This window comes from Miniopterus natalensis, chromosome 11, assembly GCF_054644295.1.
Source record: "Miniopterus natalensis isolate mMinNat1 chromosome 11, mMinNat1.hap1, whole genome shotgun sequence".
Lineage (NCBI taxonomy): Eukaryota > Metazoa > Chordata > Mammalia > Chiroptera > Miniopteridae > Miniopterus > Miniopterus natalensis.
In genome coordinates, this window is record NC_142091.1 from 40,686,237 (window position 1) to 40,711,056 (window position 24,820).

Here is a 24,820-nt window from a genome sequence, read left to right on the forward strand (position 1 = left end):
TTAGGTCCATTTATGTACATGAGGTGTCCAAATTGTCCAGTTCTGATTGGATGGGGCAAGTCTCAGTCCTTTGGTAGAAAGAGGAAACCAGGGTTTCCCTGCACTTGTCGACTCAGATGGTGTAAACAAGCTGGGCATAGTGTGGGAAGCTGAGAGTTCAGTCTGAGGTTCTTCCCCGTACACAGAGTGTGTGAGAAGTCCCTGTCTGCAAATGGCCACTAGCGCCTCATTATTTGTGAAATTTGGGCCCTCAGTTGACTATGGAGAGCCCATCTCAGCAGATAAATTTACTCTCATGATTGACATCAGATGAGTCTTTCTTCTTAGGGTCCACACAATGCACAGTGTTGTAGCTCACAGCTAAGCTGAGAAGTGATATATATATATCGTTAGGATTTGCTAACCATGTGTTATGCCTGGTGGTTTAGCAAACTAAAAGTGAAAATATTCTTGTGTACTATTTCTCACAACAATTTGCTTCATTATTCAGAGCATAGCCCCCAATCTCTCTGGAATGATGATTTCCAGAGCTACAAAAAGCATGCAGTATTCTGGCACTGGCTCAGACTGGCTGGTCTGAGTTTCACTAGATAATGTAGATATCAGTGGTGTTGATTTGTGTTCAGAACATTAGTTGGCTAATGTCAGTACCATCTATGTGATTAGTGTTGTTAAGATTTTTGACTGATGTTGGGAGCCAATCTTTTCCCTGTGTTACTTAAATTTTAAGCAGAAAAGCCTGGTGATTTCTACATTAGCCAGCTCTGGACTTTAATAATAAAAACAGCAACTCTAAAACTTTTCTAGCCCTAGCCGGTTTTGCTTAGTGGTTAGAGCATCGACCCTCGGACTGGAGGGCCCGAGGTTTGATTCTGGCCAAGGGCCTGTACCTCGGTTGCAGGCTCAATCCCCAGCCATGGTTGGTGAGAGAGCTGGAGGCAACCAATCAATGTGTCTCTCTCACATCGATGTTTCTCTCTCTCTCTCTTTCTCTCTCTCTCTCTCTCTCTCTCTCTCTCTCTCCCTCTCCCTCTCCCTCTCCTTCCCTTCCACTCTCTCTGAAAAGCAATGGAAAAAATATCCTTGGGTGAGTATTAAAAAAAAACACAAAAAATCCCAAACAGACTATTCTAATATTTATGTAATGTTTAGTATGTGCCAAACACTAGTCTGAGTACTTTACATACAGTAACTCACTTATTTCTCACCAAAAAACCATATGAAGTGTAAGTACTATGATTTAGTATTTAGAATATTTCCTCATCTCCACTTACAGATGATTAAAATGAGGCAGAGAGAGTGATTAAGTGAAATAATGTAATGCAGTTCTGTTACTAACTACCCAGAGTCAGTGCTGACTCCACAACATCACAGGCCCCAGCAAAACTGCCCTTATTTCAGACACCAATCCAGCCACAAGCTCTGTTCCCAGTTGAGCTCTGACCAACTGGCTATAAGATTAGGAGTTTTCCACTATTCCCTCATGTTTGATAACTTGCTAAATCAGTAGTTTTCAACCGGTGTGCTGCAAGAATTTTTAAAACATGAAATACCTGACTATTTAGTCAGGGGCACCCACCTCTTTTTCCTTACATTGTCAAATAAAAAAATGACAACAGCCAACACAACAATAGCCATCCAGTGTGAATGAATCAAAATTACACCAATTTTTTTGGCAGATCAGCAAAACATATATTTTTTGGTGTGCCACAGAATTTTAATAATTAGTTTACGTGTCCCATGAGATGAAAAGGTTGAAAATCATTGTGCTGAACGATTCACAGAACTCTGGAAAGTGTTATACTTATGATTAAAGTTTTACTACAAAGGATAAAAATTAGGACCAGCCAAAAGAAGAGACCAGTAGGGTGAGGTCTGCGAGGATCCTGAATGTGGAGCTTCTGTGTCCTGTCCGTGTGGAATCAGAATATATCATCCTCCTGGGCCATCAATCATTAGTGTGTTTGCTAACCAGAAAGCTCAGCTGAGCCCCCCTCACTTATGTAGGCATGGTTGATTGAGTCATTGGCCACATGATGGAACTCAATCTCCGGTTTCCTTTTTCTCCCTGAAGATTGGGCTGATATCACCTGGCTCAAAGCCCCAATCCTCTAGTCACTTGTTGGTCTTTCTGGTGACCAGTACCCATCCAGAGTCATTTCATTAGCATTAACAAGTGTGATCCAAGGGACCCATTGTGAATTACAAAGATACTCCTATCACCAGGGAAACTGACCTGTGAGGTAGGGGGAGTTGTAGTTCTTTAAAGGAAGGGATGCCAGGTAGATTTTGTAGAATCTTTGGGAACAGAATTATTGTTTGCATATTGAGCCAGTGGAAACAGTGAGAGTGACTTTATAGTAAGGGGTTGTGGGAGGCACTGACCTAAGAGATTTCTCCTCTAAAGCATGGCTTCATTCTTCTAAACAAGGTAAAAGTAAAAGAACCTGGTATTCTAGTGCAACTCTGAGATTTGCCATGAGAAAACTAGGCTTTTGGAAATAACAAAATAAACTCACAGATCTCTAGTTCTGTCTGTGCTATTGTTTGTAGGAGAGGATTTTTCACTGGAGTCAGTAGAACAGTACTAGAGAACCAAGAGGTTTTTAGAGAGACAACCCAGGTGGCATCAGACTTCTGTCTAAACCATTTCAAAAGTCAGATCAATCAGAAAGAGTTGGTATTCCCTTTTTGCTTTTACATAAAACCACTGAGAGAGATGTTCATTCTGTTCTTTTAGATATTTAAAAATTACTTTGCTAATCGAATCTTCAAGTCCTTTAGTTAAATACCTGAGCCATTAGTTATTTGTTATTATATTTGAGGGGAGGGGAGCTAGGAGAAAGATACAGTTCACTTTTTTTTCTTACATTCTTTCAGGTAATTATTTTTCTGATAATAAAAACAACTAGCATCAATGCAGTGATTTAACACTTACCTCACTTATTTTCTACTTATGTTAGATAGCTACTTGAGGATAAATGTCTTACTTGTATTTCCATTTAATAAAGGAAACTGAGCATCTCTCAGCTATTTCTGTTACCAAGTTCTCAGGATTCTACTTCTTTAATACAGTTTATGTGCATCTCCTGAGGTGCCTTACCTCAACTTCATCTCTTTGAAAGAGTCATTGTGTTGTAATTGACAGTACAATAAGGTGTAAATATTTAAAGTGTACAATTGAAAACGTGTTAATACATATATACAACTGTGAAACTGTCACCACAATCAAAATAGTGAATATATTCATTACCCACCAAAGTTTTCTCACAGCCCTTTTTTAGCTTTCTTCCCCACCCCTCAAACAATTACTGCTCTGATTTCAGACACTATAAGTTAGTTTGCATTTTACAGAGTTGTATATAAATGGAATCACATAATATGACTGCTTAAAAAATCTGGCTTCAGCCTGGCCTGTATGGCTCATTGATTAGTGCATTGGCCCATGCACTAAAGGGTCCCAGGTTTGATTCCCGGTCAAGGGCAGACACCTGGTGGCAGGTTCGATCCTCAGCCCTGGCTGGGGTGTGTGTGGGAGGCAACTAATCGATGTGTCTCTTTCACATCTATGTTTTTTTTTTCTCTCTCTCTGTCTCTCTCGCTCTCTTTCCCTCTGCCTCCCTCCCTCCCTTCCACTCTCTAAAAAACACCAATGGAAAAAATATCCTTGAGTGATAAATAAATAAATAAATAAATAAATAAATAAATAAATAAATAATCTGGCTTCTTTCACTCAGCATAATTATATTGGGATTCATTCATGTTTTACCATATATAAAGAGTTCATTTATTTTTTATTGCTGAGTATTACTATATTGCATAGATATACCATAATTAATTTTTATCCATTCACCTGTTGATAGACATTTGAGTTGTTTCCAGTTTGGGTTTATTACAAATAAAGCTTCTGTGAACATTCATGTACAAGTCTTTGTATAAATATATATTTCCTTCCTCTTTGGTAAATACCTAAGAGAGGGATGCCTAGATTGTATGGTAGTTACATGTTTTTGAGAAACTGTCAAACTGTTTTCCAAAGTAGTTGTATCATTTTACATTCCTACCAGCAGTGTATGAGACTTTCAGTTCTTCCACAGCCTTGTTAACACTTGGTATGGTCAGCTTCTTAATTTTAGCCATTCTGATAATGTACTGGTATCTCATAGCGGTTTTATTTTGCATTTATCTGATAACTAATTATGTTAGTTATCTTTTCATGTATATAAATTGCCATTCATTTATATCCTTTGATGGATTATCTGTTCAAATCTTTTGTCTATTTTTTAAATTGAGTTTTCTTATTGTTGAGTTTTGAGAGTTTTTATATATTGTGGATATAAATCCTTTATGAGATATATGCTTTGCAAAGATTTTTCTCTTAGTCTGTTTCTTGTTTTATCATTCTTATAACTGTGTCTTTTGATGACTAGAAAGTTTTAATTTCTCTCCAGCTTATCAGTTGTTCTTTTATGGATCATACTTTTAGTGTCATATATAGGAAAATATTGCCTAACTCAAGGTCACATCAACATTTTCTCCCATGTTTCCTTCTAGAAGTTATGCAGTTTTAGGTTTTACATTTAGGTCTGTGACCTGTTTTGTATTAATTTTTGTATATGGTGTTAAATATGGTTCCCAGTTCTTTTTTGTGCTAATGAGTGTCCCAGTTGTTCTAGAACCATTTGTGCAAAAATTCTGTCCTTTCTTTACTGCATTCATTACCTTGAACCTTTTGTCAAAAATCAGTTATCTAGCCCTGGCTGGTGTGACGCAGTGGTTAGAGCGTTGGCCCATGAACTGAAGGGTTCTGGGTTTAATTCCCGGTCAAGGGCATGTACCTGGATTGCAGGTTTGATCCCCAGCCCTGGGCCTGGCACCTGCCAGAGGCAACCAATTGATGGGTCTCTTTTACATCAATGTTTCCCTCCCTCCCTCCCTCCCTCCCTCCCTCCCTCCCTCCCTCCCTCCCTCCCTCCCTCCCTCCCTCCCTCCCTCCCCTCCCTCCCTCCCTCCCACTACCTCTAAAAATCAATGGAAAAAATATCCTCAGGTGAGGATTAACAACAACAACAACAACAACAAATCAGTTGTCTATATAAGTATGAGTTTACTTCTGGATTCTATTCTGATCTACTGATCTATTTATCTATCTTTATGTAAAAACCAATAGCATATTGATTATAATAGTCTTATAATAATTCTTTCAGTCAGGTAGTGTTAGACCTCTAACTTTTTCTTTTTCAAAGTTATTTTGACTGTCTTTGAATCAGCTTGTTGATTTCTACAAAAAAAAACACCTCTTAGGATTTTGATTGGAATCGTATTCAATCTATAGATCAGTTTGAGAGAACTGATATCTTAACAATATTGAGTTTTCTGAACCACGAACAATATATATATATATATATATCTCCATTTATTTAAGAGTTACACTTTTTCTCAGTAGTATATTGTAGTATAGTGTACAGGTCTTTCATATCTTTTGTCAGATTTATCGCTAAGTACTTCATAGGTTTTTATGCTATTGTAAATAGTATTTTAAAAAATTATGGTAAAATATGCATAAGATAAAATTTACCATATAAAAGGTATTTAAATTTTTTTCCTGATTGTTGCTTATATATAGAAATATAATTGATTTTTATATGTTGATCTTGTATTCTGCAACCTTGCTAATAACGAAATTCACTTATTAGTAAGGTACCATAAGATTTTCATCTTAGACAATCATGTTGTCTAGTCAATGGGGGGGAAAAGGGACATCTGTAATTCCTTCAACAATACAGATTAAAAAAAAAGATTTTACTTCTACTTTTCCAATCTGGATTCCTGTTTTAAAAATCTTTTTCTTGTCCGATTGCCCTGGTTAGTATCTTCAGTACAGTGTTGAAGAGAAGTGATGAGAGCAGACATCTTTATCTTGTTTCTGATCTAGAGGGAAAGTATTCAGTTTTTCACCATTAAATATAACATTAGCTGTGTGGTGGTTGTTTTTTTTAAATTCTTTATTAGATTGAGGAAGCTACTTAATTTTTTAAAAATCCTCACCTGAGGATATATTTTCTTTAATTGATTTTAGAGAGAGAGAAAGAAAGGGGGGGAGAGAGAGAGAGAGAGAGACTCAGAGAGAGAAACATCTGTGTGAGAGAGAAGCATCAATCGATCAGTTGCCTCCCATATGCGCCCCAACTGGGGATCAAACCCACACGCAACCTAGGTGTATGCCCTGACCAGGAATCAAACCTGCAACATTTTGGTGTACCAGACGACACTCTAACCAACTGAGCCCCTGGGCCAGAGGTGAGGAAGCTACTTTCTATTCCTGGTTTGCTGAGAGCTTTTTTTCAGAATGGATGTTGGACTTTATCAAATGAGTATTCCGTGTCTATTGAGATGATTGCCTGGTTTTTCTATTTTCTTTTGTTAACATGGTGAATTACATTGATTAATTATTTGAATGTTAAACCAACCCTGCATTCCTGTGATAAACCCCACTTGCTCATGATGCGTTGTCCTTCTATTTGCTAAAATTTTGTTTTGAATTTTTTCTTCTTTATTAATGTGGAATGTTAGTTTGTAGTTTTCTTTACCTGTGATATCTTTGTTTTTGGTATCAAGATAATGCTGGCTGCTTCAGAGAATGAACTGGGAAGTATTCTTCAGTTTTCAGAAGAATTCATATAGAATTGGTATTATTTTTGCCTTAAATATTTGCTAGAATTTACCAGTAAAGACATATGAGATTAGAGTTTTCTTTGTGGGAAGGTTTTTAATGACAGTGTCAATTTCTTTAATAGGTATATGGCTATTCAGGTTATTTACTTCTTGAATGAGCTTTTGTAGTTTGCATTGTCAAGGAATTTCTACATTTCATTAAGCTGTCAAATTTACTGGCATCTGTTTGTTCATAACATTCCTTTATTATGCTTTTAATATATTTTAAATCTGTAATGATTTCATTCCTTTTGGTAATTTGTGTCTTCTTTTTTTTTACTGATCAGTCTTGTTAGATGTTTATTAATTTTATTAATGTTATCAAAGAACCAGTGTTTGCTGTCAAGGATTTTCTCTATTGTTGTCTATTTCATTGATTTTTTACTTTGATTTTAATCTTTTTTTCTTCTGTTTACTTTGGGTTTAATTTGTTCTTTCCTAGTTTGTCAAGGTGAAAGCTAAGGTCACTAATTTGAGACCATTCTTTTTCTAATATAGGCATTTAGTGCTATAAATTTCCCCTAAATACTGTTTTAGCAGCATTTCACAAATTCTGGTATGTTGTGTTTTTTTGCTTTTTTAAAACTGATTTTTAATTTAGAGTAAAAATACCTAAAATGAAAACACAACTGGTGGTAAATGCTTATTCTCATTGTCTGATATAGTCTTCAGTAACTTAGTATTCCTTAATGATGTGTTCCAATTTAAGGGATTATTGTTGCTCTGTAAATGAATACCTCTGAAATCTATCTGATATCTTAGATCCATCTAGTATAGGCTCTTCACTATGTTAGATGATATGTTTTGTTTTCATTTTCATTCAGCTCAGTTGTTAGATTTAAGTCCATTATCTTGCTATTTTTCTGTTTCCCCCCCTTTCCTCTTTTTTTGGCCTTCTTTTGGTGTATGTCTGGTCCAAAATAAGGGAGTATTTTTTATGTTTCCATTTTATCTTCTCTGTTGGCTTAACTCTTTGTTTTATTATTTTACTGATTGCTTTAAGAGATAAAATTTGCATCTTTAACTTACCACAGTCTACTTTTAAGAGATATTATTATGCCTTGTTTCATAGTATAAGAACTGTACAAAAGTGAATGTCCATTTCTTTTCTCTCAAGTCGCTTGTATGACTTGCCTTATTTGTTTACTATCCTATCTCTCAAAGATCACTGTCCATTGTAGGCTGATCTCCAGTGTCCTGAAAATCATTGTTTTATATGTTTTGCCCCCTTTTTTTAGCTGTTTCAGGAGGGGGAGGGTAAATTCCATTCTTGTTACTTCATCTTGGCCTGAAGTAGAATCTCAGTTTAATCATCTTTTGCTTGGTTGCTTTCATAGTGTTCTTCTTGGCCCAATCTGGCTTTACTGAGGTCTATCCTATCATTGGTTCCAGAGAGATTTTTCTAAAGTAAATACGTGACTAGGTCTCTGCTTACATTTTTCAGTGACTTCCTTTTTTTTTTTTTTAAATAGTGAAACAAATATGCTAGGACACCAAATTTCTCAGTGGGAGAAATATTCTTAAATGGAACCTGCACAAATAAAGATATTGCTAAAGATGTTGGAAGCAAATTCTAGTGTAATCACAATATAGTAATTATATGTTATTTTGAGAAGATAAATACTGGCTTTCCTGTTGTTCAGGTAACACTTGGGTTAGTGTAGAACTTGTAATAAGCTTAAATCACAATTGCTGTCTCATTTGGGACTTAGCAAAATAAGGCACTGAAAGCTCAGTAGTTGCTGACAAGAGAAATTATTGCAAAAAGTGCCATTGATTTTTTTTCTTCATATTTATTTCTGAGATGTTAGTCAGGCGCATTGAAATTAAATGTCCATTTGTAATCTCAGAATGAATTACCTCAGTTGGGAAAAAAAGATCAACATGTTCATATAAATAAAAATCTAGTGATCTTCTTTTATACCTTAAAAGTTTCTTTACGTTGTCCCAATACACCAAGGTTGAGGGTTTGATCCCTGGTCAGGACACATACAAGAATAAGTGGAACAACATATTGATGTTTCTCTCTCTCTCTCTCTCTCTCTCTCTACCCATTCCTCTCTCTCTCAAAAATTTTTTTCTTTATATTTTAATATTGTGATTTTCTGTCATTTCTTATTCACCTCTATAATATTGCCTCCCAAATTTCTGTTTCTCTCCTACAAATTGTGCAGACATGCTTGCATGAAAAAAAGATTGAGTACCTTCTATATACCAGGCACTGTGCTAGATTAGTTTAGCATGGGAGGCCCAGGCTTATTTCTGTGATTCACTTACTGTCTTATTTTCTATCACTCGTCATCATAGTTCTCTGTAGCTGCACTGATTTATCTGCAATTACTAGAATATGTCATTTTCTTTAATCCCTTGATGTTTTCATATATATTGTTCCCCCTGCCCCTCCTCCTTCGTTGAGTTGGTTAAATCCTACTTGACAATTAAAACTCAACTTAAGTACCCCCTTCTTTAGGAAAACACAGGCTAGGTTAGGTGCCGCCTTCTGTGTTCCCACAACCTCTTACTCTTATCTCATTGCAGCACTTAACACATTAATTACAGTGATCTGTTCCCCTGCCTGTTTTCCCACCACACTGCTTCAGGGCATTACCTTATATGATTCTGTATCTCAATACATAGCACCTGGCTTGGCCTGGAGTAGGGATGTGAAAGACAAAAGTTTGTCCTTGGCTCTACTATTGTGTGAATTTATACAAGTTGTTTGGTTTATTCAATTCCAAAGCCTAGATTCTCTGCAGCCATCTAGACCTGGTTTTTGCCAGGTAGCCTAGTGGGCCTATCACATTAGGCCTAGGCTCAAGGGCCAGATTCTTTTTGCAGTGAAGATTCAGGGCTTGATATTGACATCATATTAGAAAACAAAGATCTCTGCCTCTAGGTACAGATGACAAGCTGCTAGTGAGAGCCAGAGGAAACCACTCGGAGATACAAACCATAGGTCTAGGTCACAAGCTATCTTTAGGCTACTTTGGTAAGATTCTGTAGATGTCTTGGAGTGCTCTGTATCTAGAGTAGCCAGATAAAAAGTTTTTTTATGGCTTTTTTGACTTACTCTGCCTGTTAGTCACTCCTTTGTCCCACATCACCCCACATATCCCTCTGACCTAGCACCTATCGTACTGTATTATAATTTATTTTCTTGTATGTCTCCTTCTCTAGAAGAGAGCCCTTTATGATGGAAGTTATGCAGACTGGTTTCTGTATCCAGTAGTTCACCTAGTATCTACTAGAGTAGAAGCCAATGAATGAATAAATGAATGGTGAAAATAATGATAGCTAATATTTCTTTGGCTCTTACTGTATGCTAGGAGCTTCCCATATCTTAACTACACTCTTATGATGTAAGAACTTTGATTCTCACCATTTTATAGGTGACCAAAAGGAGGCACAGAAAGGTTAAGTAACTTGCTCATCGTCTTACATCTAGTTAAGAGGCAGATCCCAAATACAAACCAAGGCACCTTGTTCTAAAGCCCACATTCTTTTCTTTTTCTTTTTTAAATCCTTACCTGAGGATATGTTTTTATTGATTAGAGAGAGAGAGAAACATCTATGTGAGAGAGAAACATTGATCAGTTAGTTGCTTCTATACATGCCCCAACTGGGGATCGAACCTGCCACCTAGGCATGTGCCCTGACCAGGAATCTTAACTTGCAGTCTTTTGGTGTACAGGATGATGCTCCAACCAACTAAGCCACCTGGCCAGGGCCCAACACCCACATTCTTAATCATTGTTATATGTGACTGGCTGACTAAAAAGCTCACCAAAGGCTGACTGAGCGACCAGCTAATTAACAGCTGTGTGAAGGAGAGGCAAAGAATGCACTGGCAATCTTCCTGTCAGACATAGCTCTTTTTGGGATGTGGATTTGAAACCATAAAAGTAAGTAAGAGCTTCATCTGGAGGCACCAGTGATCCATTGAGAAAGAGATTCTGATTCAGGATCCCATTTCTTATTGCTTATTCTTTCTCTGGCAAGGTAAGTGATTGGCAAAGGCAGGGATCTGTCCTGGAATATCCCTGCAGGTGTGGATATAGCTCAAGTGCTGAGGACTAATACTTACTGCTCCATTTGCTTGGAATGCCCTTCCCCCAAGTATTCATATGGCTCACACCTTCACTTAATTTTCTGCTGTAATGTCACCTCATCAGAGAGGCCTTTCCTGATCAGCTCTGATGTAGCATTACTCTTTATCCTTTTACCCTGCTTTATTTTTCTTCATTGTACTTATCACTACATAACATTTATTTGTTTATAAATATTTAGTTTGTCTCTCCCCACCAGAATATAAGCACCAGGAATCTGTGACTCTCTTTTGTATACTGTTATATCCCTATCTCCTAGAGCAGTGCCTGGCAAGTAGTAGTAGGTGCTCAATAAGTGTTTGTTTTTCTTTCCCAATGAATAAATGATTTTGGAGTTTGAGACCATCAGCTTTGAAGGACTTTTATTGTTTGTCCTTAGTAATGCCTCACTCTCCTTGTTCCTATATGTAATCCTTGGGCTCCAGACAAACTCGGAGTTCTCTGAGCAGACCCCACACTTTCTAGTTCTATGTCTTTGCTTGTGTTTCTTTTCTCTGATGGGCCTACATCTCTATACACTCCAGATTCTGAGCAGTCCTCAACATGTCTCTTTTTGAATGAATATATTTGTATATGAAGAAACAATTACTATGGAGTTTATATTAAATCCTAGGCATTTTCAAACATATGAACTCATTTATTTCAACAACTGTGGGAGACAGTTTTTGCTAGATAGTAAGCTACATGGGGGTAGGGGTCTTTGTCTTGATCATTGCTCTGTTCCCAGTACCTGGCACAAAGTAGTACAAAATAAATGTTTTGGACGACTGGATGAATATTTTATAAAACGAGAATTGAGGTTCAGACTGGGTAAGTGACTTACCCAAGCTGGTCCATGGTAGATAGGATAGAAATCAAGGTTTTCTGGTTTGAAATCTAGTACTTTTTCTAATATATTCTACAGTAACAAGCCAGTGTTCTGAAATGCCCAGAGATTTGTCAGTCCTGAATAACTTTATTATTATTATTATTTTTCTCAGAATAAGACAGGAGGTCTTACTCATTTAATAGAAACATCTTTCTCAAATAGAAAAGGCCCCTTCCTATCTATGAAACATAGGATGGAGGCCAAACTATATCTTTACTATCTGAGAAGCTAACTAAAAATCAATTTCTGGGGTTCCCTACTGATATATGTAAGATAAATGCTTCCCCCCTAAAAATATCACCCCCTCTTTACTTCTATAAGAAGTCTATGGGGGAGAGTGATCCTGTTAGTGAGAAAATATAATGTAAATACTGATGGGATGTACAACAAGTGATCCAAGACCCACAGATAGCCATTCATTCATTTATATCTGTTCTTATTTGCCCACTCATTCATTTATGCCTATTCTTGTTTGCACATTCATTAATTTTATCTATTCTTTTGTCCATTCAGTAAACTTTATAGAGTACTTAGAATGATGTGGTCCTGTATTAGACATTGGGAAATACATAAATGGAAAAGACATGTCCCCTACCAAATTGCTTACAGTGTAATGGAGAAGAGATATATATGACTAAATAATAATATAACATATATGTTAGACAATAAGTCTGTATAAAGAAAGTGCTAAGTAAGCAGAGAAGGGAGAGCTAGTACTTATTTTGAAGATTTTATAAGAGGAGATTTTGAAATGGGCTCCAAAGAGTTTCAATAAGCAAAGAGGTAGAGCTGGGTTTTAAGGATTAGTTGGTGCTTTGAAGGCCAAGAGGAGGGAAAAGAGCTTTTTTTGGAAATAACAGACCTAGAACTTTGAGAGCAATGTTCAAGGATGAATAAGTAAATAATGCAAGATACTGATTCTAGATGGGGACTCCAAAGTTAAGAGCTACAGTAGAGGCAGCCTCCTGCGCAAGGCTGTGAAGTTCAGGTCCTGTGTGTTGGCATGAGTTAGACTGTTAGTCCACTAGTTTGCAATGGCAGTATGCACACTTCGGCATGGCCCACACAAGACAATCAATTGGGGTGTATAAGAAAATACTAGATCTTGTATTTATATTGCATTTATTTTTGTCTCACACTTAATTTTTATGTCTGTTTTACAATATACCTGATGTCAGATATTCATATATTGGCAATGTGTGCTCAAAAACTTTTTACAGGTAGATTATGTCATTAAAAAGTTTGGAAACTACAAATTTAGTCACCTTATTCATTCTTCTTATGAAGGACTGTTTATTGCTGGAAACTCCAGGGGTCAGCCTTCTTTGATTTTGTGTAGTGTTGCCTTTTTGCCCAGAGATGTAGTCTTTGATCTCTCTAGGGGCCACATGGACAGGCTCTGGGGGATGAGGGACTGATGACAGACTACCTCTTGTTTGAATGTCCTGCTTGGATTTGGACATGTGAGTCATTTGGAGCTTGTCTCTGTACTAAGCTCTCCTTGCCTTTCACAGACAGCCACAGCTCTCTGTACCTGCTGTTGCCTTCTTCCTCACTTTAGCTCAGAGAAACTTCATTTTCTCTTGTGGAATGAGAAAGCAGAACAAGGCTTTTAACTTTTAGGTCCTTGAAACTTAGGGACAAGGGACTCTGATATCTCAACTTGACTGCTAAATGAGCTCTTCATGCTGGAACACAGGGTTGCTCTCTGACAAGAATGCAGCTCATCTGGGCTTATTTTGTTCAGACTGCAGTGACTCTGGTTGGACAACACCATGCTGCCACACCCTATCTAGGTGGGGCATCTGCCTAGGTAACAGTGATATGTCGAACACAGAAAACAAAAATTAAAACCAGCTGCCTTGAGGTTTGGCCTGACATACTGAAGCCATTATCCTTTTCCCTATAGCTTAGCTCTATAGGGGTCGAGTGTCTTCTGAGTCCTTCCTCACTGGATTGCAGCGACCCCCTTATAGACCCTCTGCGTCACATAATACAGTATTTAGAACAGTGATTTTTAGTTAGGGGCAATTTTGTCCCCCAGGGAACAATTAGCAGTATCTGGAGACATTTTTTATTGTCATGACTGGCAGTATGCCATTGGCATCTTTTGCATAGATGCCAGGGATGTTATTAAACATCTTACAATGCACAGGACAACCCCCCATAACAAAGAAGTATCCTGTCCAAAATATCAATGGTGCAGAGACTGAGAAACCTTGGTCTAGAGTGACTCCTGCCTGTCTCACTGCAGTGTAGGGTGCAGATAGAGGAGTTCCTGTGTGCCAAAGGTCTGTGCTCAGGCTTGTATCAAGGTGTCCTCCCAGTAGACAAAAGGCCTTTGTAGTACCACTGGCCTCAGGCCTTTCTAGCAGTAAAAAAGTGGACTTCTTTCCACTCCACATGCCCAGCAGAAAGGCCCCTTTGTCCTAGATGAGGCTGAGCTCCCTTGGCAGCAGTGGCAGGAGTGTGTTGTTCTCTGTACTTTACAGGCCAGCACTTGTCTGTCTGCCTCATGTCTGTGTGTCACTCTATTACGCCTTTATTACCTGATACTCCAAACCACAGTAAATGATCATATTTATAATGTGTGTGGCTATATATTCGTTTTCAGGAATAATGGCTGATACATTCTACTTTTTGTAATGCTTCTTTAATCCCAGCTCTATCATCCCTCCTTTTCCAAGCACTAGAATTTGAACATATCTCTTGGAAATTAATTACATTCTTCTCTCCAATGTATTTTAGTCTGAGAATTAGAAATGTGACCAAGCAATGACTAGGCACCCTTCACCTAAACCTCTAGTATCTTATCTTCTAGGATGCAGCCTTAGGGCACTATACCTGCTGCATTTTGTCCCATGGCACTTTTCCCTTCTCACTTCCTGTGTCTCTGCAAATAGTGTAATCTACCTCCAAAGTCTATTGGCTTCAGAACTTTCCTCCTGAGCTCCAGTAGCTTCTTGATAACATCAAGAGATTGTAACATTTATGCCTTCAACTTGGTTTCATTCAAGATATCTTCCTAGGGTCTGCTTTGGACCAGTGCCAGGTTCCACTGTAGGGGAAATAGGAGAATGAAGGGACAGAGCCCAGCCTTCCAACTTCTCTATCTTATGTGAGAGTGACAGAAACAACCTAAGATCTGAGGTGTGCCCACCAGAAGAGTGCCTGTTTTTTTTGACAAGCATTTCAGAAGTTAACCATCTACACGAGCTGTATATTAGTCTAAGGAGATTGTTGTTTAGCCCACAGTCAGAACGTTTCTGGAACTCCTCATTTAGGATAGTTATTCTTTGAGTAAATTCTTCTTAATGCCACTGTATATGAAGCTCTATTTTAGAGTCAGTGGGGTAAGCAAAAATGAATGGGACATGGTCTATGCCTTAATGTTTCCTAGTTACTAAGGGGAAATTAGACAGCATTCTGATGAAAGACAGTTTTTGGTAAAGATATGAATCTTAAGCAAGGAGGGTGATAAATCTTACCATCTCATTCTACTTCAAAACTTTTTAGGCTTCTTGCTGCTTACAGTAGTAGTTTTCAAACTTGAGGAATGTACAGATTCCCTTTAAGGGAAATAATTTCTCTTGGCCCTGAAATGCTGACTTAAATTATTTTTACTATAATGTTACTTAAGTGTGTACAAGCAAAATGAGGTTTAAGTTGCTATATAAAACTTGTATGCAAATATAGACAAAAACGGATTTATATATTAAATAAAAACAAACTTCAAATCCAATAAAAGTATCTTTTTGCTGAAACTCAGTTGCTCCCTGGCTCTTTAAGTTCAGCATGCCTTTATTGCTGGGTGCCACCTGATGATTCAGTCCTCCCACCATCTTTCTCTGTTCACGCTTCTATGAAACTTTGATTCATATAATACATCATGATGTCATTTGACCTTCACTTGGCTTGAACTTATTCCTTGTGTATTAAGTCCACTTCTGTTCCTTTCTTGTTGACTCTGGACAAAGTATGGAAATAAGTTTGTTATCTATGTGTCTAAACACCACACGAATATTAAAATTATTTTAAAGGGATTATTTTTATAATTATTCATTTGAAAATCACAACATTATGCCCTAGCCAGGTGGCTCAGTTGGTTGGAGCATTGTCCCGCACACCAAAAGGTTTTGGATTCGATTCCTGGTCAGGGCACGTATGGGAGGCAACCAGTCGATCTTTTCCCTCCCTCCCTCCCTCCCTCCCTCCCTCCCTCCCTCCCTCCCTCCCTCCCTCCCTCCCTCCCTCCCTCCCTCCCTCCCTCCCTCCCATTAAAAAAAAATCCTCAGATGAGGATTAAAAAAAAAAAAATCACAACATTATAATATTGAGGAATGATTAGCTACATTAGCCATATAGGGCAATGATGTGATTTGCCATATTGTGATTGATCACTCAGTAATTATTTAAGTTAAAATTGGCTCCTGTTGTGACAGAAAATCTTTTCAGTCTGATATAAACAAAAGGGCTATTTACTTGTTGCACAAAACTAAAAAATCTGTGAATAGGGCTTTTGACAGGTATGATCTGACTCAGGGCTTAAGTGACATCATCTGGATCCTCTATATAATATCATATATATGTATATACAGGGGTGGGCACAAGTTGTATGTGAAACACAGAGTTTATTCTTATATTATTATTTATTGATGTATTTTTCCATATGAACAACTGTAAACCTACTTTTGTCCACCCCTGTGTATGTACATAAACAAAAAGTAGAGTGTGTATATTATACTAGGATTTTATGGGAGAGTGAGATGTTAAAAACATAAACATGTGGTAAATGTTAAGGTCAGTGTGACCGTGACAGCAAGTGTAAGCAGTGTTTGGCATGTTGGAGTCATGGCTTTGCTGGTCTCTCCCCACAGTGTACAACTGGACCGTGGACGAGGTGGTGCAGTGGCTGATCACATATGTGGAGCTGCCTCAGTATGAAGAGACCTTCCGGAAGCTGCAGCTCAGTGGCCATGCCATGCCAAGGTCAGGAGGAGACTGGGTTCCGTCACTTGCAGTGCAGGGAATGGGCTGGAGTCAGCTTGCCTTTGGGTTGCTCCAGCCAGTTAAATGAGGTTACACCCTTTTTAGGGCAGAATCTATAGACCTCTCCTCTCCTCACATCTACTGTGCACTTGCTGTTAAGCAGGATGGCTATTCAGCACTCATTCTCTTATTTAATATTTCTATCAATACTGGAAATAGTACTAATAGCTGCCATTTATTGAATGCTTAGTACATGCCAGGTACTCTATTTCAACACTTTTTATACATTATCTCATTTAATTCTTACATCAATCCTGTAAGGTAGGTATTATTGTATAAAGATGATGAAACTGGCTAAGTAACTTTTCCAAGGTCACATGGCCAGCTAGAAGAAGCAAAACACTAGATCTGCGTAGATTTCAAAGCCTGTAGTGTTTCTCTTTTCTTTGTCACCCCCATCCCCCAAGAGCTGCCTCTTTTATTGCCCAGGAGCCGTGGGGCTCTTTTAGCCTCCCCTGAATTATCCACATATAGCTTAATCTACTCTAAAGACATCATGCAGAGATGGGTGCTGACTAGCATGGACCCAGCCTCCTCTCTGGAATGACTCTTCCAATAGCTATTGTGCCCTAACTTTTTGCCTCCTTTACAATATACTAGGGCTTGGGGTGGGAGTAGAGTACTGCTTGGACTTCTTGGTATGTCAAACTTGTGCCATATGTCATTCTGTCACTAATCCATTTACTTATTCATTCAACACATATTTACTGGGTACCTACTCTGTGCCAAGCATTTGTACTAGGTGCTGGGGATAAAGGTGACAATAACCTGCCCTTGTCCTCAAAGGGCTTACTGTCTGGTAGGTGCTGATTGCGTATAATCTATCATCTTATTATGTAGGTGCATCTGGTTATGAGCTTCAGCATAGGTGAAAGGGGAAGGTGAAGCTGTTGGTATGCCCACACATTGCAGTCTCCAGCCACGGACCTACTGGGTACTGCTGTTTAGGCCTACCTGAGCTGGCTGTTCCCTCCTCTGTTGCCCGCAGTCTCCTCTTCACAGCTTTTTCCTACTCTGGAGAGAGTAATACTGTTAATATTTGTGCATCCCTTTATAGAGTGCTTTCCTACCTATTATTTCAGTTGATTCTCACAATTCTGGGAGGAAGGAATTACTGTCCCAACTTTAGGCAAACGAACTGAATTTCAAATATTTTGTGATTTATCCAAGCTGGTAAGTGGCAGAGCTTGAATTTAAAAAAAAGTTTGCCTGGTTCTAAGTGCCCTGCTTTTTTCACTGCATCTTCCTCTTGCCCCATGTAGTTGAAGATGGACTTCCTGGAAATATTCAGTTTAGTTCTACTTGACAAAACTTTACCAAGCACCTACCATATGCCATGCTCTCTTCTGGACCCTGCAGACAAAGACATGCATTAGATCCCATATCCATGTTTAATGGTCAAGACATGCAATTGAATAGGTGATTGACCGTGAAGCTCCAGGGTGTAGGTTTCTTTCTCATTATCCATGGAAATAGCGGTAGTACTTTGTGGATCATTGGACCGTTTCATCTTGAGGAATGGCTATGACTTGGATTAAAACTGTAAAGCCTAGGATAAGAAGATAGGTCTCAGGCCATGGGGTTCACTTCACCCTCCTGTGGCTAGAATTAGAGCTAGGATCAGATCCAGCTAGGCTGGGCTCAGGAAAAGAAGTCAAGCTGTGGCACCTTAGTGACAGTGGGAAGCATGGAGCCATCAGTGCCAAGAGTAGGGATGGTTCTAGGCCCATCACTAGGCAACATGGTATAATGGAAAGAATCTAGCAGATTTGAGATTGTTTCTTGGCTTTGCCACTTACTTGCTATGTGACTTTGGGCTAGTTATTCAACTCTAAGTCTCAGTTTTTGTATCTGTAAAGTGGAGCTGGTAATAGAACTGGGTTTTTAAAGTCATGAGAACTAAATGAGGTATTGTATGTAAAATGTCAGAATAGTACAAGATACACAGTAGTTGCTTAGGAAATGTTAGCTAGAAAATGTTTTTCATTTCATTGCTTAGAAGTAGATAGCATTCAAGTTCATAGGTTTCTTTGACAAATAAACTGTACAAAAGATGACACTTATTTTTATCAGTGAGATGAAGTCCAGCACACCTGGTAGTGCTCTAAAGAGGGGCCCTAAGAATTCCCAGGCTTGTAGGAAGCATCTGATTTTACGTAAGTTTACACAGAAGGAAACCGAGGCCCCAGGGGAGGGACTTAGCAGCTTGTGATTGTACAAGTGAGTCACTCAGTGATAGAGCTGAGCCCAGAAACCAGATCTTCTGACCCCCTACTTCCCATCAGTGTCTCATTGCCTCTGTTGTAGGTGGGCTCAATTGCTTTCCAGGGCTAGAGAAGGAAGTAGCTGCTCCTGCATGCCCAGGCAGGAGTATAAACACACACTGTGATGTCAGAAGCTTCTTTTCTACCTAGAGGAACAAAGATATGCATTCGAAAAAAGCGCTGGCCTTATGGAGTAGTACAGCAGTAAATGCTTACTTGTGGGACCCAGACCAGTGGCTTTTCAATCTTTCGTATCTTAGACTCTTCTCCTCCTATACCCACTGTGTTCCAGCAGGAGATAAACAAAGTCCAGTTTTTCTGAGGTCATTTTCTTGTTTACAGACCCTCTCTTATTAGAGTTATTATTAACAGTATGGTTGAAGGTCATAAAAATTATAGTAATCTGATTGGGAGTGAATTACAGTGAATCAACTGCAAGCTAACAAAGTATGCAGCATTTGTTATCAGTAGGTTTATATTTAATGAGTACTAAATATTTTTTATTATTAAATACATTTAATTGGGTTAGTATTAGGATAATTCAGAGGTCCCCAGAATCACTGGGTCATGTAGCATGACATTTTAACAAGGGCTGGACAGGAGAATTCATTTAAAAATGGTGGGAGTGTGGAGACAGATACACAGTGGATAATCCCTATAGGGGGAAGTACAACAGAAAATTTACAGCTGGGTGTGGGAATGGCCACAAATGGATAATCCTTAGAGAGTAGGATACTCAGGAGAGGTGGACATGTAGAGAAGGGTGAACAAATTCTTGGTAGATGTTACCTGTCCCTGCATACTCCCCATTGAGATCCACCGGTAGAGACTCTCTGTTCTAGCATGCAGAGGAGAGCAGTCACTGGGAGCTAGAAGTCATGGAAGTGTCCCTGGAAGAGGTGAGGAGTTTTACCAGGATCCTTCCTGGCTTTGCTGGCAGGGAATTGAGTGCCTACTCTTTGCCTCAACAGGCTTGCTGTAACCAACACCACCATGACAGGGACTGTGCTGAAGATGACAGACCGGAGCCATCGGCAGAAGCTGCAGCTGAAGGCCCTGGACACAGTGCTCTTTGGGCCTCCTCTCTGTGAGTCCTGTGGAGAGAAGGGCTGCTGGTGTGCCATTGAACCCAAGGCTGTTGGAGTGGCTGGGTAGAGGTCCCAGGTCTCCTAGGCCCACCTGCAAGGCAGTGCCTCCACCTTGCTATTGAGATATGAAATGGCTTTACATTTTAGTCTAGCCAGATATCAACATCTATTCATTAGATACATTAATAAAACATCTGCTTTGTGCCAGTGCTGTGCTAGAACCTGTAGAAGACCTGGATGAATCATATTCTGCCCTCAAGGGATACAATGAATGTTCTAGACAGATACATAGTACTTCTGAGGTCCAGAGGAGGGATGGAGAAGGTGGCATGTGAGCTCTGCCTATAAGGATAGGTAGGACTATATTCCATGGAGGTGGCTAGACAGGGTGTTTTAGGTGGAGGAAACACCCTGAGCAGGAACACAAGGCTAAAATATGAAAGTTATGCTCAGGGATAAAAGTAACCGATAGAGGCTGAATGCTGTTTAGCTGTTCCCTTCTCTCACTGTGTGACATTGTGTAGGTCACTTTTCTCAGGGTGTGTTTTCTGATTTGTATCATGAAACAATTGAGCTAATGGATCCTTAAGATTCCTTTCAGCTACTACATTCTATAATTTTGGGGAGAAACTCTTTGGTTGATAAGGGTCCTGTGTAAAAGACAGAGGAGGTCTGTTTCTTCCTACTACTATATATATCTTGTACCTTTAGGAATTTTGTGGCCCTTGCCTTATCAAGTGATCTTTGGCAATTCAGTTCTCCTGCCTACATTTAAGTTTCCTCACCTATAAAATGGGCTTGGTCAGTAAAGCTGTTACTGGCTCTCTCATTCAAGTACTCAGATAGAGCTAGAGCTGAGTACACTCCTGGGAGCTATGCTTTTGAATCCAGCAGCTGTCCTGATGGCAAATATTGTTTTTACACTTTCCTACTGATGCTTGTTAAAGAAAATTTTTGAAAATTACCAGCTGGAATCTGAGGAAAATACTAGGAAGGCCTTTGCCAGGAGACTTCTAAAAGGGTGTGGCCGTGCCTAGTGGAGACCTGCAAAGAATCCCTTGATCTGTGTCCCTCTAAAGTCTATGCTCTGTGTTCCCATCTGAGCATGAACTAAAACCCCTAGTCCAGTGTTGCTCCCTGTCCAGCACCCACGCAGGACTTAGAATGAGGGCCTATGCTGGCTCTGACCTGTGTTCTGCACCTGGATGAGTTCTTAGGGCTATGGTTCTCACACCTCACCATAAGGCATATAGTAGGTAAACACCCCAGAGAACCTGGGCCAGTTATAGCTGCCAGCCATGGCTACCTTAATGAAAGTCCTGCCATTGGTCTGAGGTGTGAGAAATCTCAAAATTAGAGGTTGTTGTGCAGTAGCCAGGAGGGTCTGCTGAGTGAGCAGGATCCATCTTTACAGCAGCTTCGAAGCTTGGGAAGAGGGAAAAGGGATCAGACTGGCTCAGCAGAGGTGTCAACTCAGGGTCCACGACATCTCACTCCTCCCCATGTGACCACAGAGCAGCACATGGCCCTTTACAGACTTTTCCACCCTGCAAAGTTGGCTCTAGGCTTGGAGGCCCATGTGGGGCTCCCCTAGCAGTGCCAGTAGCCCCAGGTGTTAGGTGTGCTCTGAGAAGCAAAGGCCCAAGGCAGTGTCCAGTTGGAGGCCTGCGCTGATGTTCACTCTGGCAGGACATCATTCATTGAGGGGGCCTTTTCTCCTCTGCAGATAATTTCTCAAGAGAAAATGATGCTCAAAGAGATGAGGTGAGTTTTTAGAGGTCATTCAGCTTTTAAGTGGCAGAGCCATGACTCAAACCCAGGTCTTTAACTTATATTTCACTGCTCTTTCTACTCTAATCCTACCCTCTACTTTTGGTAGAGGAAACAAGTTATAAAGAGTTCTAGCTTTGAAATCAAGCAAACTGTCTGTCACTCAGAAGTTTTGTGACTTTGGGCATATTCCTAAGGTTCTCTATGTCCCAATTTCTTCTAAACAAATGGTAACCACTATTTTCAGTGTACAGTATGCCTGCTGTGCTTAGTACTGGGCTAGGGACTACTGTGCCCTTGGTGCTTCAATGGGAGTATTGAGAAGGGTACAGGGAGACGCCTGCCAAGTAATTTTTAGGGTTGGGAGAGTTGTGGAGAGGAAAAGACAAGACTACAGCTTGTCTTCCTTCTTCAGTGGCTCAGATAACAGGGAAGAGTCATTGGTAAGCAGGAGTGGCTGCCTCTCGGGCAAAGCTTGCTCTGGTCTCAGCTCTATCCTTACCTTCTTTCTCCTTTCTGTTATGCTCCAACTCACCCTTCCAGTCTCTACAGCCTCTTCCCAGGAATTCTTCCCTCTTACTCTCCTCTGGGAAGCCACAGTGCTTTATACCTGAATCCTTTATAAAATTCTGTTTCCCTCTCTGCTGCCATTTAAACTGGAAGCTCCTCAGGGTTGAAACAGCTTTGTCCATCTGTCATCAGCACTTAACATAAGACCCAGCAAGTAGTAGGTGTCAGGTGATGTATGCTAGAAGTTACAAAGAAGGAGGCTGGGCTTTGCCAGAGAGAGCTACAGGAGTGAGAGAAGATGGGGCGAGAATCCTTTCCAGCTTGGTTCTGGGGAGAACTGCTACCTATGGAGCATCTTTGGATAGGGGAGGCGGTTAAAGCACTTTTGGGGGCTATAACCAGAAGTGACAGGAACAGCTGTTCCAGGTTAAACAGACACCTCAGGACAGACAGAAGACTGCATAAATGACAAAAGATATTCCTAGCACATATTTATGGGCAGCAGAGAGGGTGGAGAGAAGAGATTTGGAGAGGGAATTCCAGAAAGTGATAATGATTAGAGGCTCACTTCTCAGTGCTAACTGGAACCTTGAAAATTTTCACCATTACCCCCGACTCTGTTGACATGTCATCATCTCATTAGTTTACACTCTCCTTCCCTGCCGTAGGCCCGATTGTGTGAACAGTTGACCTCATTTTGTTAAAATCTATTTACAGCACTTGGGCTAGGAATTCTGCCACCTTCTGGACTCTCAGGTTCCAGCCAGTTTCCCTGAGTTAGCTCTGTTCACTTGGCCAGCCATACCTGCTCTCATGAAACTTCCATGGTCTCTCTGCCCTGGCTATGTTCCCTGGGTGCGAGGTAGATTTTGAGAGCTGAGCTTATGTAGGACAGCTGGCCATATTCTTCATGTCTCCAGGAGCTGGTATTTGCCCTTCACATGCACTTTATATTGTACAACTCCACACCCCTTTTTGGGCTAAAACCTCTGCTCACTGCCTTTGCTGAGTACTTGCTCTGGTTCAGGCTCTATGCTAAGTATGGAGCTACAAAGATAAATTAGTTTTATGCCTCGCCCTGAGGAACTCACAGACTATCAGAAAGGTGACTGACATGAAAGTTGAAAAACGCACAAGGCAGTCCCTGAGAATAGCTAGAGATAAACCATGTTTACCTGTCCAAAGAGAGGGTTGACCAGGGATCCTAGTTCAGAGGAGAAGGAATGGAAGGATCTCTGTGGACTGTGGTGGGCTTGGAAGGTAGGTAGTAGGAACTGAAGAATGGGAATGGGATTATGATGGGAAGAAGTACATCATTAGTTAGGCATAGACTAGACACTTGATTTCCCTATTTTACCCTCTTTTCCTGACATAATAATTTATAGATTCCATATTATTCAGGGTTCTCCAGAGAAACAGAGCCAATAGGACACATATATAGATATGTGTAAGAGATTTATTATAAGAATTGGCTCACGTAATTATGGAGGCCAAGAGTCCCATGATCTACCATGTGCAAGCTGGAGAACCAGGAAAGCCAGTGGTGTAATTCAGCCCAATTCCAAAGGCCTGAGAACCAGGGATGATGATGGTGTAAGTCTGAGTCCAAAGGCTAGAGAATCAGGGGGCTGATGGTGTAAGTCCCTGTCTGAGTCTGAGTACCTGAGAACCAGGAACACTGATGGAAGAGGGCAGGAAAAGATGGATGCCTCAGTTCAAGCTGAGAGAGGAAGTCCACCCTTCCTCCACCTTTGGTTCTACTCAGGCCCTCAGTGGCCTGAGGATGATTGGATGATGCCCACTCACTTTAGTGAAGATGATCTTCTTTACTCAGTCTACCAATTCAAATACTAATCCCTTATGAAGACAACCTCACAGACACACCCAGAAATAATGTTTTACCAGCTACCTGGGTATTCCTTAGCCCAGTCAAGTTGACACAAAATTAACCATCATAGATTCATTTAGAACTGTGGGGTTCAACTAAGTCCCCACTGAAGGGACCTGACAATTCTCATACCAACTTCTCCAGTCCCTGTCTCTTCCTCAAACTCCATATCCTCATTCTTAATTACTTATTGGATACGTCTGTGTGAATATTTTCAAAACACCTCTAAGTACTTTCATTTACAACTACACATTTGATCTCTTTAGTAATTCTGTGGTAACGCATTTATAGCTGAGGAAGCTGAGATCCAGATGGGGGAAGTGAATTTCATAACAAATTGGGCCAGAGGACAGCATAGAACCCACACTTCCTAATAGTCAGTGTAGGATGCTTCCTTTGATGGCAGACTTTCTCTACATGAGGACTTAGTTTAACTTTAAAGGCCTGTCCTGATGGCAATGTCACAGTCAGCTTTCAAGATGTTGTTTGGAGGAAAAACTGAGGCCTTGGAACTCTTAGTCACACTCTGGCTAGATCAGGAGATATAGGCCTCTCCATGGTGA

The 24,820-nt window shown here is 39.9% G+C and overlaps 1 protein-coding gene across 2 annotated transcripts in view; it reads left to right on the forward strand.

Annotated features, from left to right (window-relative positions):
• LOC107544173 (stromal interaction molecule 1) overlaps nt 1–24,820 on the forward strand; it is a 167,805-nt gene that overhangs the window by 123,463 nt on the left and 19,522 nt on the right. For both annotated transcript variants that reach the window (XM_087821702.1, XM_087821703.1), the window contains exons 4-5: nt 16,566–16,677; nt 19,973–20,088. In XM_087821702.1, the coding sequence (XP_087677828.1) occupies nt 16,566–16,677; nt 19,973–20,088 (228 nt within the window). The remainder of the gene's footprint in view (nt 1–16,565; nt 16,678–19,972; nt 20,089–24,820) is intronic.